The 14,246-nt window shown below is 43.5% G+C and overlaps 1 protein-coding gene across 1 annotated transcript; it reads left to right on the top strand.

Moving 5' to 3' along the window:
• The first annotated feature begins 89 nt into the window (after window positions 1-89).
• On the top strand, window positions 90-8,143 carry ZNF425 (zinc finger protein 425). Its single transcript, XM_059172174.1, has 4 exons — window positions 90-206; window positions 1,138-1,264; window positions 2,783-2,938; window positions 5,813-8,143. Exons 1-4 carry the CDS (start codon window positions 189-191, stop codon window positions 7,765-7,767), a joined length of 2,256 nt encoding a protein of 751 aa, XP_059028157.1. The 5' UTR covers window positions 90-188; the 3' UTR covers window positions 7,768-8,143.
• The last annotated feature ends 6,103 nt before the right edge of the window (window positions 8,144-14,246 follow it).

Here is a 14,246-nt window from a genome sequence, read left to right as displayed (position 1 = left end):
GCTGTCTCCTCCGGCCCGCAGGGGGCGCTGTGGGGCAGGGATCAGGCTCGAGTCCCAGCGTGCACCGCGCGGGGCTGGGCCTGCGGGGCTGGGCGGGGCAGGAGGCCGCGCGCAGAGGGAGGTGCTGCGGAGCCGCTTAGGGTCTCGGCGTCTGTCGGGCGGAGGACTCGGCGGGGTCACCAAGGGCCATGGCGGAGGCGGGTCCGGTAAGTGAGGTCGTGGAGGGTGCGGGCCGTATCGAAATGCGTCCCGTTCGTGGTCTGGAGTGGGGTCCCGAGCCGGGGAGTGAGGTAGCGGGGGACTGTCCGTGACCCGGGACTGAGCTCCGAGCCCGCGGCCGGCGAAGGAGGTGCGGGAGTTGCTCTGCAGGGGGGCGGGAAGAGAGGGGCCGGGGGCAGAAATCCAGGGTCGTCCCCTCAGGTCACTCGTCTTTTCCCCGCCGTGTGTCGCGGCTCTTTGCACGTCGGGGTTTCTCTCGGGCTCTTGCTCCGTGCTCTGCTGGTGGAGGTAGCCTCTGCGGCCACGTCTGTATAAACGGATGAAAAAAGTTGCGGGAAGGAAGAGTGGGCATGAGAGGACCTGCAGACCTGCAGAAAATGTGAAACCAGTGGGGCTGTTAATGGAAAATGTGAACACGTTTTAGAGTTTAAAACGCATATCCTGAGCTTAATCCGTGAAACTGTTGAGTTCAATTAAGTATAGTCCGCCTACCTATGCAAGTTTTTCTTCTACCCTTCCTGAAATTTCTTATCTAATAATCTTACTAATGTAATGCATTTTCTTCCCTTCTGCTTCTCACCCCCTCCCGCAACAGGTGTAGGAGGATACAGGGAACCCTTCTGGACTAGGATCTTTGCAACTTCCTTTGAGTCTGTAATTACTTCAAAATAAAAAGGTTTTAAAAGTCTTGCATAGCAGTAATTGCTTGTAGAGGGTACAGGTCCTCAAAGGTCTGCTAGTCATTCATTCACTCTCGGGGCCCCGTGGACTTCTGTGACCCCTCTATTCCATCGCTCATGGCACCAACCGGAGAGAAGGAAACCTTAGCGTAGTTTCCTCTTGTCTGTTAAAGACGCGGACATTGAACGACAGTAGCTTGAACGTGAAGACATATGCATGTACTGTTTGTGATTCCAGGTAACGATGACTTTTGATGATGTGGCCTTATACTTTTCGGAGCAAGAGTGGGAGATCCTGGAGCAGTGGCAGAAGGAAATGTATCAGCAAGTGATGAAGACCAATTATGAGACTCTTGATTCGCTGGGTAAGATGGCTTCAGAGGAATCATTTTTGGGGAAGCTGCCTACTATCAACAGGCTTTCTGTTCTGTGTGAGCTCTTGCTGGTTGAATATGATTCTTTGCCTAATTTACACTCGGAATATGTCATTAACGTCTATTACGGCCTGGGAATATTTAACTTGTCCCTTTTTATCTAGTGGCATCTGCACTCCTTAGTCTTGTTAATTCTGCAGTTTCTTTCACCCAAACACTCCCTTGTTTCTCCCACAGTTAGAATTACTAAATAAAATAACCATCTCTCTCTCTTTTTAAGTGTACTCTTTTATTTTTTTTAACTGATACTTTGATGCCTACTTATGTTGCCTAGATATGATGAATTTTCTATCCTCATAAGAACTGGGAAAATAGCTCTCTGGTAAAGGGAGAAAGAGCAGTGGCATGGGACATATAGGTATCCCTAGAGAAATACTGAGGGAGCAGATTGGAAGAGAAATTTGTGGAGATTATACCTTGCTCTTTATCCAGCTTGCTCTAATGCATTCATGTATCATTAAAACCATTTCTACTGTTTTCACTTTAATAGGTGATCTCACTGTAACCTGTAGCATTCTCTCCCTCCTTTGGCGTTTATAACCTCTTCCATCTGAGACACCAAGGACAAGATGAGTCAATTGTGTGAAATCAGGGGGAAGAGAATTTAAGCAGAGGAAGGACTAGTGCAGAAATTCGAGGGTTGGAATGTATGTGGTCAGTGTGTGGTGGGAGCCACAGTTAGGCTCCCGGAGCGCATGTGTAGAAGGCTAGGAGAAGGGGACAGTGGTATACCAAAAGAGGAAGGGGCCTCTAGGATTTTATTCTAGACAAAGGGAAGGTAAGATGATGAGAGGATTTACACAGGAGTAATATGTCAACATTTGTTTAAATGTTGAGTAATTTAAGTAATTAACTCTTGTTAATTACTTGAGTTGCTATGTGGAGAATGAAAGGCAGTGCACAGCAATGAAAAGAAAGACACCAGGGGCGCCTGGGTGGCTCAGTGGGTTAAAGCCTGTGCTCAGGTCATAATCCCAGGGTCCTGGGATTGAGCTCCACATCAGGCTCTCTGCTCAGCAGGCAGGCTCTCTCTCTGCCTGTCTCTCTGCCTACTTGTGATCTCTGTCAGATAAATAAATAAAGTCTTTAAAAAAAAAAAAAAGTGTTTAGTGATTGGTCTCCCTCCCTGACCCCCTGTGATTTTGCTTTTTATTGTTCTCATAATGATCATTTATTTGTTAATGGTTTCTGCCTTGATCTGTGGGCCTTTTAAAAATCATCACCCTTCACTTCTCTTTCCTTTAATTTTGTGAAATATTGCAGAGGCCATTTAAGCTAAACAGTTTTGCTTAGGCTAAAATTTATTGTCATTCACGTAATTTCAAGGGTTTTGATCTTTTTAACCTAACTTTGATGATGTATCACAGGAATCAAATTTAACTCTGAAAATCACGTTTAGTAAAATACTCAGATAAACCCAGACTGAGTCTGCGTGGACTGTCCTTGCAGGTGGCATTTTCTCCAAGCCGAATTTGATCACCTGGATAGAACAAGGGAGAATGCTGTTAATCAGAGACCGGGGACCCTTGGAGAAAAACATGACATTTAGCCCTTCTACTGATGAGCAGTGGGACTTGCAGAAGACTGGAAAGTTGCTGTATTTTGGTGAGTATGATGGATTTAGGGTCATGTCTCATTTCATTTTACTGAATCTTCCTGGATAGGCAGTTTGCCATAGTGACTAAGAAACATTGTTTTGGTGGAGAATATTAGGTTTTTTTACTCAAGTGAGAAACAAACACAAGAATGTATTACTTTTTTTTTTTTTTTAAAGATTTTATTTATTTGACAGAGATCACAAGTAGGTAGAGAGGCAGGCAGAGAGAGAGGAGGAAGCAGGCTCCCTGCTGAGCAGAGAGCCCAATGTGGGGCTTGATCCCAGGACTCTGGGATTATGACTTGAGCCAAAGGCAGAGGCTTTACCCTACTGAGCCACCCAGGCGCCCCAAGAATGTATTACTTCTTATAAAGAGGGACGTGTGTATGTTTCATTCAAATAAAAGAAAAAAATTTATGACCCTGGAAAGAAGTACCCATAAAAGAGCAAGTAAAGGACACACTTGCTGAGCCCTGAGGAACAACCACCTTCTCCATCACACCGTTGTGTCCGTTTGAATACAGAGAAATGGAAAACTGTCCAATTTGGTATAATGTATTATTTTTTATTATGCACAGTTTTAGAACTTGGGTTTTTTTTTTAAGTTCCTTTTGAAAGATTCCTTTTTGAATTCCTTGTAAGAAAAGCATTGGAAATACTTTTTAACACTTTAAATACTTAAGGGAATATGTCATTTTTTAGACTATGCTAATGTTTTATTAAATGGAGACCTTCTAAGTCCCTGGTAGTCAAGGGATTCTCTTGAAGAGAAGGGGATTTGAACCCAGGGAAAGTATGATGAGGTCCATCAAAAGAATAAAAGAATGCCCAAGGATGTTATTTCATTGCCATCGTCTCTTATTTCATTCATCTAACGAGTATATAGTCCCTACCGTGTTCATAGGACTGTCAGTTATCACTTAGGCTGGCGTGGGACGGAGAGATCTACATATCTGTATGTATACTCTCCTGGAGGAGTTGACTGTCTTCCTGACCCGACGTTAAGTGGCAGTTAAATTAGTCGATTCTGTTGAACTGTTGAACTAGTCCTCTATGAAATAGGACTGTATTACAAGTTAATAAAATAAGTGGCAGTGGTAGTAGAGTTATAGGGATTTAGAGGAGAATGAGTGAAGTAGAATAGCAGTTTCCCAAGAGGACTTCTAAGGAATTAGGATTTTAAATATTTTTTTTTAAAGATTTTATTTATTTATTTGACAGACAGAGATCACAAGCAGGCAGACAGGCAGGCAGAGAGAGGGAGAGGAGGAAGCAGGCTCCCTGCAGAGCAGAGAGCCTGATGTGGGACTCTATCCCAGGACCCTGAGATCATGACCCGAGCCGAAGGCAGCGGCCCAACCCACTGAGCCACCCAGACGCCCAGGAATTAGGATTTAAAAACAAAGAATGTATAGATTTGGTCAGACAGAGAAGATCAGCAAGGATCATACATGAGCTGAGACTCAGAGGTGGGAACAAGCCCATTGTATTTAGAAAATGTATAGCCGAATGTTATTCTTGGGATGGTACGGGACATGGAGAAGGGGAAACATAAAGTAATGTCAGATTATCTGAGGCTAGGAAAGCCAAGGCAGAAGTTTGACTTCATCCTATAGAAAGGTAGGACCTAGAAAGGTTTCTGAGTACCAAAGAATGAACAACTTTAGTGGCTATCCCTAAAAACTCATGTTCCCTTTGTGCCAAGTGGCACTTATCCAATAATCAGAACTGCTCCTCTGTCTGGAATAAGTAGTAAAGTGGTAAGAAATAGAGGAGTCAAGGACGCAGGGAAGAATGTTCTAGACGTCAGCTGTGGAGCGCTTACTAAATGACATCACCCAGTTGGAAGCATTACCTGTGTTGTTGTTAAGATGACCACAGAGCATAATCAGAGTCCTTTTCTGGGGGCAGGCCTATCCTTCCAGACAGATGAATTTTCCTCCTGTGTTAAGAGACTTAAAAAAGAAGAGCCCTTGGGGCGCCTGGGTGGCTCAGTGGGTTAAGCCGCTGCCTTCGGCTCGGGTCATGATCTCGGGTCCTGGGATCGAGTCCCGCATTGGGCTCTCTGCTCAGCAGGGAGCCTGCTTCTCTCTCTCTCTCTCTCTGCCTGCCTCTCTGTCTACTTGTGATCTCTCTCTCTCTCTCTCTGTCAAATAAATAAATAAATAAATCTTTAAAAAAAAAAAAAAAAAGAAGAGCCCTAGGACTCAGTTCAACAGGTGGGAGAAAAAGCAGTTCTGAAATACAGAGGCTGCAATTGTTCTCTCCGGTTTTTGTGGATGAAAATAAGGTCCCAACTCGTTAGCTCCCTGATTCTTGTCATCATGGCTTTTCCTTTGGGAACAGCGCTGACTGTGCTCATATTAATACCTTTCTGATAACGAGGTGTTCCTTGAATAAGGGAATTATTTCTATCATGTTCTTTCTGAATTTAATCACTTGCCATTTGACATTCCTAAGAAAGATGCTTTCTGTGAGCATTTCTTCCAGAAAGCTTTTCCTAAAATCTGTGGTAGAAGGGGCAAGAATATGAGGCAAAGCCTTATTTCACAAATTTCAGGAAACAGAACGGTCATATTCTCAGACTTTCTCTTTATTTTCTCTCAACTTCTGCTTACCCTCTGAGGGTCATCCTTAAGTTCACAAGATATAGTTCCCTGCAGGTTTTTTTTTCCCCCACATGAAGCCATTTCTTAACACATAATGGAAGGATTTGCATATTACAGTTAACCTTAAATGTAATTTACTTGTGGAGGCAGATGCATAGTCATGAATCAATGAGATTCCTTTTCCCGTGCTGTTAGAGATGTGAAGACAATTCTTGAGGCTGCCATAACCCAGGGACATGACTGGTAAGGGTGGTCTTCTTTTTTTCTCTCCAGGTGACCAAGGAACTCTCGGGGCAAAAGAGGAGGAAGGCCATTTAAATGGTCTAAAGCAGGGTTCATGTGCTACCTTAGCAGGGCAGGAAAGGAAGATCTTATCAGATCAAAGAGCTGCGTTACAGCATCCAAGTCTCCAAGACATAGGGATTGTACATAGGAACCTCGACCTCGGAGCATCTGGTCAGGATAAGAACAATCCAGGGCGTAAGCGGACAGGTACTCCAGACCACCTGGAAATTCCACCAGGACCCAGATGTTATTCCTGCTTTGTCTGTGGGAAGGTTTTTCAGCTAAAGAGGGACTTGGAAAAGCACAAAAGAAGCCACTCTAAGAGCCAGCCCTGTAAATACTCCAAGTACAAAAACAAATCCAGAGGGAACCCCGAGCTCAGGTGGCACCGGATGATCCTACGTAAGAAGCAGCGTTTCCAGTGTGGCAAGTGCGAGAAGAGGTACTGTCTCAGATGCAGCCTGGTCACTCACCACTGGGTGGTTCACTCAGGGCAGCAGCGCTATCCATGCCCGGAGTGTGACAAGACCTTCCAGTGTAAAGCCACTTTGAAGAAGCATCTGTGTTTGCACAAAAGGGAGAAGCCATTTTCCTGTGAGCAGTGTGGCAAGGGTTTCATCCAGCGACGCAAGCTCACAGAGCACCACAGGGTGCACACTGGGGAGAAGCCTTTCCAGTGTCCAGAGTGCCACAGAAGCTTCCGCCTACAGAAGAGTTTGAAGGCCCATCTTTGCCAACACAACGAGAAGAAGCCCTTCCATTGTCCAGAATGTGGCAGAAGCTTCTCCCGGAAGGCTGCCGTGAAGGCCCACCAGAGAACGCACAGTGGAGAGAAGCCGTTCTCTTGTGACGAGTGTGGTAGGAAGTTCACACACAAGACAAAACTCACTGAACATATCAGAGTCCATACCGGAGAGAAGCCCTTCCAGTGTCCTGAGTGTAAGAAAAGTTTCCGCCTGAAGAGAAGCCTAAAAGCCCATCTGTTTCAGCACAGTGGGAAGAAGCCCTTCCAGTGTCCCGAGTGTGACCGGAGCTTCTCTTGGAAGAATGCCATGAAGGCCCATCAGCGTTTACATAGTGAGGAGAAGCCGTTCTCCTGTGGTGAGTGTGGCAAGAGGTTCACCCGGCCCTCTAAGCTCACTCGCCACGGCAGAGTCCACAGCAGGCAAAAGGAATTCTCCTGTGGTGAGTGCAAAAAGACCTTTCCTCGGCAGTCGAGACTCACGGAGCACCTCAAAGTCCACACCAGAGAAAAGCCCTTCTCCTGTTCTGAGTGCCCTCGGAGCTTTAGCCGACACTCGCACCTCACTGAGCACATGAGACTTCACAGTGGGGAGGATCCTTTCCAGTGTCCCGAGTGTGACAAGAGCTTCTTCTGGAAGGCCTCCATGAAATTCCACCAGCGGATACACAGGGGTGAGAAGCCCTTTGCTTGCGGTGAGTGTGGTAAGACCTACACTCAACAGTCTCAGCTCACGGAACACAAGAGAATCCACAGTGGAGAGAAACCCTTCCAGTGTCCTGAGTGCCACAAAAGTTTCCGTCTCAAAGGAAATCTGAAAAGCCACCTGCTCCAGCACAGTGACAAAAAGCCATTCTCCTGCGTTAAATGTGGCAAAAGTTTCACTCAGCAGTACAGGCTCACCGAACACATTCGAGTCCATAGTGGGGAGAAGCCCTTCCAGTGTCCCGAGTGTGACAAGAGCTACTGCATAAGGGGAAGCTTGAAGGTCCATTTGCATACGCATAGTGGAGAGAAGCCCTTCAGGTGCTCGGAATGTGGCAAGGGGTTCCTCCAGAAGAGAAGTCTGAAGACCCATCTGCACCATCACAGAGGGGAGAGGCCTTTTTCTTGTGATGAATGTGGAAGGAGCTTTACGTACATGGGGGCCCTGAACACTCATGTTGGAGTGCATGCCAAGGAGGAGCCCTTCGGTGTCTAGGTCAGGCGGTGCAGAAAGGAGGCGACAGCTTTCAGGTGGAACTAGCAGCTTGTGGATCCACAGTATCAGCTGGATGAGGAATTCACAACATGTGGGCCTCAGATACGCTGGCCAGCTGCGCAGCAGGGAGGACGTGATGGCTGCTTGACGGAGACTCCGATGGGCCAGACATCCCCGCTCCGCAATCCCCATGGGCCAGGCCTGCCAGTCAGGGAAGGAGCATTTTCTCTCCACTTTCTGTTCCCAGGCCTCCTTACTTAAATTTGTGTTGAGATTTTCAGTGTTTTTTCTCCCGCGTGCTGAGAGAGCATCTGTGTTTAGGCAGGATTTCTCTCTATTGCCAAAAATAAATGTCATCTCCCATCTCCTTCGTTAACAGTGGCGCACATATGTGTCATTTCCCCTCTGGATTAATTTAAATCACCTAAAAGTCCACGATTGCAAATCACAAAGTCTTATATCTAACCCCTCTGCATTTTCAACAGTGTATGTCAATTCACCAAGAAACAGACTTGCGTTAATATTGGGGTCTCTTAGGTAAATACCAAAGGGAAAGATACTGCCAGTCCAGGACATCTCTCCATTTTTTTGTTCTGTGGCTTAATCTATCATCATAAGGTGATTTTCCAGCAGTTCTAGCAAACCTTTGTCTGTCTTTTGGACTGTCTTTTAATATCATTCCTACAAAAATGTATAGATTAGCTTCCTTAGGGAATCCTTAGAGCCTATGTAAATTTTCCATTTTTGTAATATGTGGTGGTTGCAGATTACCTGAATCGGCCGGAACCAAGGGCACCCCACAAATCAGCGTTTGTACGAAAAGGAGAGATGCCACTTCCGGTTGGTCCATCCCTGTAGGTGCAAGCATCTGTGAATCAATGGTGTCTTTGTGCAAAGAAAAAGACATTTTCCCTAACCCATGCCAGAGCACGTGTGGGCTGGATGTCCACCCTGCTGGCCTCTTCACCAGCGTTCCTCAGGACAACTCTGTGCCTGCCTGGGAGACATGTTGAAAATACAGGCCCTGCGGACCCTCCCCAGATGTACTGAGTGACAGTCTTTTCAAGTGAGGTTGTTTGAAAAGTTTCAGAACATATGATGTAGCGAGTGGCGAAACCAGAAGAGGGAAAGTTCTGTTTGAAAGCATTTTAGTCATCCTGTGAAGTTAAGGTTAGGTCTTTTCCTTTAAGCCTTTTCTCTCCTCTGTTTTGTAATAAAGCTGCTCATGATGAAGGTTTCTTACATTATGGATGTATTAGCTCAGGCTATAACAAAATGCTACAGACTGGGGGGCTTAAACCACAGAGAATTATTTCAGTTCTGAAGGCTAGAGGTCCAAGATCAAGGTGCCAGCAGGGTTCTGATGAGAACTGGCTTCCCAGGTCCTCATATGGCTTTTTCTTTGGGTACGAGCGAATCTCAGGTGTTCCTTTCTCTTATTAGGAGGACACCAATCCTATTGGATTAGGGCCTCTTAGCCTTAGCTAATTGATATTGGAAAACCTAATGATGTGCACTAGACCTGAACAAAGTGAATGAGGAGGCACAGAGATTAGGAGTGCTGTGCTTTCCTAAATGGGAAAAAAATACCAAGAATGTTGAAGAAGCACCCCCTCCCCCCCCAAAAAAAACCTCAAACTAATAACTAGCTCTTTGTGTCTGCCCATCTCTCTTCTGAGCCACAGCTTGGGTAGTGATGTGATGTGTTCTCTCTTAGGTGTGGATGACTTTCAAGTCTATAGATCCATATCCATAGTTGACCTTCCTCCGGAGTATTTCTGACTTCCATAGGCATCTCACACACAAAATGCCCAGGATAGGACTCCTCATCCATATCAGCCCTCACTCTGCACCTCCTCATATACTCTTGTGTTTTCCGCTTCCAAAGTCACACTAACTAGTTCCCAGATCTGTTAATGATCTAGGTTTTCCTGTCTCCTAAATTCCTGTCTCCTAAATTCCTCCCAAACACCCTCCTTTATCTCTACCATCACCCCTAACTGAAGCCAATTTTTAAAAATTGTTTAGTGTTAAAAAAAAATTGTTTAGTGTTTATATTAACAGTTTTTTCGGGCAGTGCGTTCATCCCCCTAGTAACAGATTGGTTTTCCTAAAATGCAACTCAAATGTTATTCTCCAAATAATATTTTTAGAAGTTTGTGATTTTATTATAAATGCAAACTCTAACATGACATTTAGGAAAAAACCTCCAAGCTGACCCAGACCTGCCTTTTCAGCTGAAGCTTGTTACCTCTTTACCTTATGAACTTCACTCTTACCAAACGACTGCTCTCTTTCCCAAGTGCATCCTGTCCTCTTAACTGCTCCTTCATCTTCCTAACTCCTTGCTCCAGCATTCAGTCTCAACACCAGGAACATTTGGGATATGTGCACAGTGTCAGCACATCCTCTAAACTTCTTTCTCTAATAGCACTCTTCGCATCCACCTGAAACCTGCCTGCTTCCCTCATACACTGAACCCCTGCCAGGGCTGGAATTTGATCTCGCTTTTGCATTTTCTCCATCCAGATCAAGCTGTTCTGTGGCTTAATACTTGGATCTATGCTACACCCACTAACACTGGGCGGGGTGGGGTGAAAGAGCACCGAACCACATAGGACTTGATTATGGACTTGAGGGCTCTAGGTAGGGAATCAGGTAGACACAACTACAAAGCAGCTAGCAGGAATAGTTGGATGTGCGCATGTTCTCACATATACACAGAAACTCTACCAACCACCTTCTGATCTGTAGACTAATTTCAGAACCTATAAAGAGATCTAAGTTTAAGTGGCCCAACAAGACAAAATCAGAAGATGAATTCACTCCATATAAATTTAAGTAATAGAGAATTCTGGAAGATACCTTAAAATCAGTACACTTCATTCACCAAAATATAAATGGATTCTAACATTTAAAAATACTAGTAAATAAAAAGTGAAGAAGTGATATACAAAAAAGGGTATGAAAAAGAGCCTTGGAAACGAGAAGGTAAAGTTACTGACTCACCTGAGACCCAGAATAGAGCAAACTTTAGGAATCTACCCAGAATGAAGAAGAGAGAGAAGAAATATGAAAAAGTATGAAAGCAGTGAAGATACACAGAAAATTGAGAGCTTCCAATATATAACTAACAGCTCCAGAAGGAAAAAAAAGGGGGGGGTGGGAGTGGCTGAGTAGCAATACTTGAAAATGGCAGAGAGGTTTCCAAAGTTCTCAACTGAGAAGTGTACTTCCCTTTCATAGGAGGATGGCAAAAATTAATCCATACCCACAGTGATGGTGAAACTAGCTTCAGGAATACGGAGAAAAATTGGGGCATTTGGGTGGCTCAGTGAGTTAGGCATCTGTCTTCAGCTGAGGTCATGATCTCAGGATCCTAGGATCAAGCCCCAAGTCAGGCTCCCTGCTCAGCAGGGAGTCTGCTCCTTCCCCCTGTTCATGCTCACTCTCTTGCTCTCTCTCAAATAAATATTTGAAAAGAATAAAGAAAAACATGAAGGGCATGGAGAATTTAGGGGATTATAGGTATGTTTATTATCGTGATTCTAAGGATGTTTCGTGAGCTTACACATATGGCAAAACAGCAAATTACAAGTTTTAAATATATACAGTTTGTGGTATATCAATTGTACCTCAATGAAGCTGTTAAAAAAATCAAGATTGATCACTAATATGTTAATATATAGTTTCTGAGGGGCACCTGGGTAGCTCAGTGGGTTAAAGCCTCTGCCTTCGGCTCAGGTCATGATCTCAGGGTCCTGGGATTGAGCCCCACATAAGGTTCTCTGCTCAGCAGGGAGCGTGCTTCCTCCTCTCTCTCTGCCTGCCTCTCTGCCTACTTATGATCTCTGTCTGTCAAGTAAATAAATAAAATCTTAAAAAATATATATATATATATAGTTTTTGAAACAGCTGAAGAAAAAAGGAATACAGAGAAGTTTCAGTCCACCTGAAGGCAGGAAAAGAAGAAAATAACTTCCAGCGTGTTGAAAATAATAAAGTAATGAGTTAAGTACACAGAAGACTCATATATTTTAAAACTTCATACTTACTATACAAAGCTTACAAGAACGATGACTACAGACAGTAAAGAATGAAAATAAAATAATAGAAAAAGATTTACTGAATGAAGTCCAGTAAAAATGTATGAGAACAAGTTAGAATTCATGGCAAAATCCGTAAAAATCCACTAAGAAGATCTAAGAATCATGAACTTGTTTGGGGGGAAAAAAAAAAAAGAATCATGAACTGTAAACACCTAACAATGTGGATTTGTAATATGAAAAGCAAAAGTTATGGGGTGCCCGTTTGGCTTAGTCAGTTAGGTGTCTGCTCTCCACTCAGAGCTAAATCTGCTTCTCTCTCTTCCTCTGTGAGTTCTCTCTCTTTCACTCACTCTCAAATACTTAATATCTTTAAAAAAAACCCTAAAGTTAACAAAATGACCAAAATAAACGTACTATAATTTTAGTTGGATAGTTAGCATAGCTTTCATAAATGTGTGCATCAGACAATAAACTTAAGAATTAATCTGATATGAACAGCAAAAAATTTACTAGTTTTGCCCAACTGAAAACCCTGTATAGGAAATAACATCGGTTTTAAACACATACAGAGGACTTATGAAAATGAACTATGTAGTAGGTTACAGTGAAGTATCCACATATTTTTAAAAGACCATTTCATGGAGATCAAATTTCTCCTACCATGAAGTGTTAATTTAGGAGTAAGAACAAAAACTTTAAACTAAAAACAAAACTTGCTAGGCTTAGAAACTTTAAAAATACCCCTCCTAAGGAACTAATAGGTTAAAGAGGAAATCACAATGCAACTTTAGAATAAATGTTAGAAGTTATATATTACCGTATTTGTGAACTGAAGTTAGAATGATAGATAAATTGTGATTTGTGCACATATGTATTGTAAAATTTTGTGAAAAAAGTTTCATAGTCAAAAAGCAGGACAAAGGGGGACGCCTGGGTGGCTCAGTTGGTTAAGCCGCTGCCTTCGGCTCAAGTCATGATCCCAGCGTCCTGGAATCGAGTCCCACATCGAGCTCCTTGCTCCGCAGGGAGCCCGCTTCTCCCTCTGACTCTGCCTTCCACTCTGTCTGCCTGTGCTCGCTCTCGCTCGCTCTCTCTCTGACAAATAAATAAATAAAATCTTTTAAAAAAAAAGATTTTATTTATTTATTTGACAGATAGAGATCACAAGTAGGTAGAGAGGCAAGCAGAGAGAGAGAGAGGAGGAACCAGGCTCCCTGCCGAGCAGAGAGCCCAATTAAATAAAATCTTTAAAAAAAAAAAAAAAAAAAGGCAGGACAAAGGGAGTTTTCAATGAACTTTCCTCTGGAGATTCCTTCTTTAATCCCTTCTTTAATGTTCCCATAGCACTTCATACTTCCCTCTGTTAATAGTATTACTGAATATTGTTTTGACATTGTTTTTTCACAAGCCTGAGATGAGATGGCAAAACTCAGTGATGACTTGATTATTTACATGTACCTTGCAATGTTAAAGATATTTCGAAGGCATCTGGGTGGCTCAGTCGGTTAAGTGTCTGCCTTCAGCTCAGGTCTTGATCCTGGGATCGAGCCCCACTGTTGGGATCCCTGCTCAGCAGCGAGCTTCTTCTCCCTCTGTCTCATCTTTCTGCTTGTGCTCCCTCTCTCTCTCTCTCTAATAAATAAATAAGATCTTTTTTTATAAAAAGATATTCAGATGATTCAGATGGTATAAAGAATGTTCACTTGTGAGCCATTGGCTCAGCTTGAGTAATAAATCCTTAGCAGTACAGATCTGTGACTTACAATGGGGTTGTGTCACAGTAAACCCGTCATAAGTTGAAAATACTGTTTAAAACACCTGAACCTACTGAGCATCATAGCTTAACCCAGCCTACCTTGAATGTGCTCAGAGCACATTAACCTACAGTGTAAACCACAGGACACAAAGTCTATTTTATAATAGTGTCAACTAGCTCATGTAATGTACTGAATAGTGTATTAAAAGTGACAGACAATGGCTGTGTAGGTACTGATGGTTGTAAGCTTATAGGATTTCGCTCCTTGTGATCGCATGGCTGATTGGGAGCTGCAGCTGCCCACGATCACGAGAGAGGATCCTCCAGCACTCACTAGCCAGGAAAAGATCAAAATTCAAAATATAGTTTCTACTGAATTCATATTGCTTTCACACCATTGTAAAGCTGAGAAATTGTAAGTGGTACCATCACAAATCAGGGGACCATCTGTACTGATGGAGCACCTGTGTAACCTTGGTTTTCCTTCTCTCCTCACCACCTCTTTCTCATCCCAGCTCCCAGAGGTAGCTACTATCCCACTGAGTATTCATGTACATGTCTGTATGCTTTTCCTACATGTGTATTACTCCTAAATCATATATAGTGCTATTTTATATGTTCTAAAGTTTCTTTAAGTACCATATTGTATGTAATCTGTAGCATGCCTTTTCACT

The sequence above is a fragment of the Mustela lutreola genome, chromosome 4 (genome assembly GCF_030435805.1).
Source record: "Mustela lutreola isolate mMusLut2 chromosome 4, mMusLut2.pri, whole genome shotgun sequence".
NCBI lineage: Eukaryota > Metazoa > Chordata > Mammalia > Carnivora > Mustelidae > Mustela > Mustela lutreola.
This window is presented reverse-complemented; position numbering and strand designations above follow the sequence as displayed.

Coding starts and splice junctions, on each gene's coding strand:
- ZNF425 (XM_059172174.1), top strand. Junction 1,265..2,782: donor TGAGACTCTTGATTCGCTGG/GTAAGATGGCTT, acceptor CTGTCCTTGCAG/GTGGCATTTTCTCCAAGCCG. Junction 2,939..5,812: donor TGGAAAGTTGCTGTATTTTG/GTGAGTATGATG, acceptor TTTTCTCTCCAG/GTGACCAAGGAACTCTCGGG.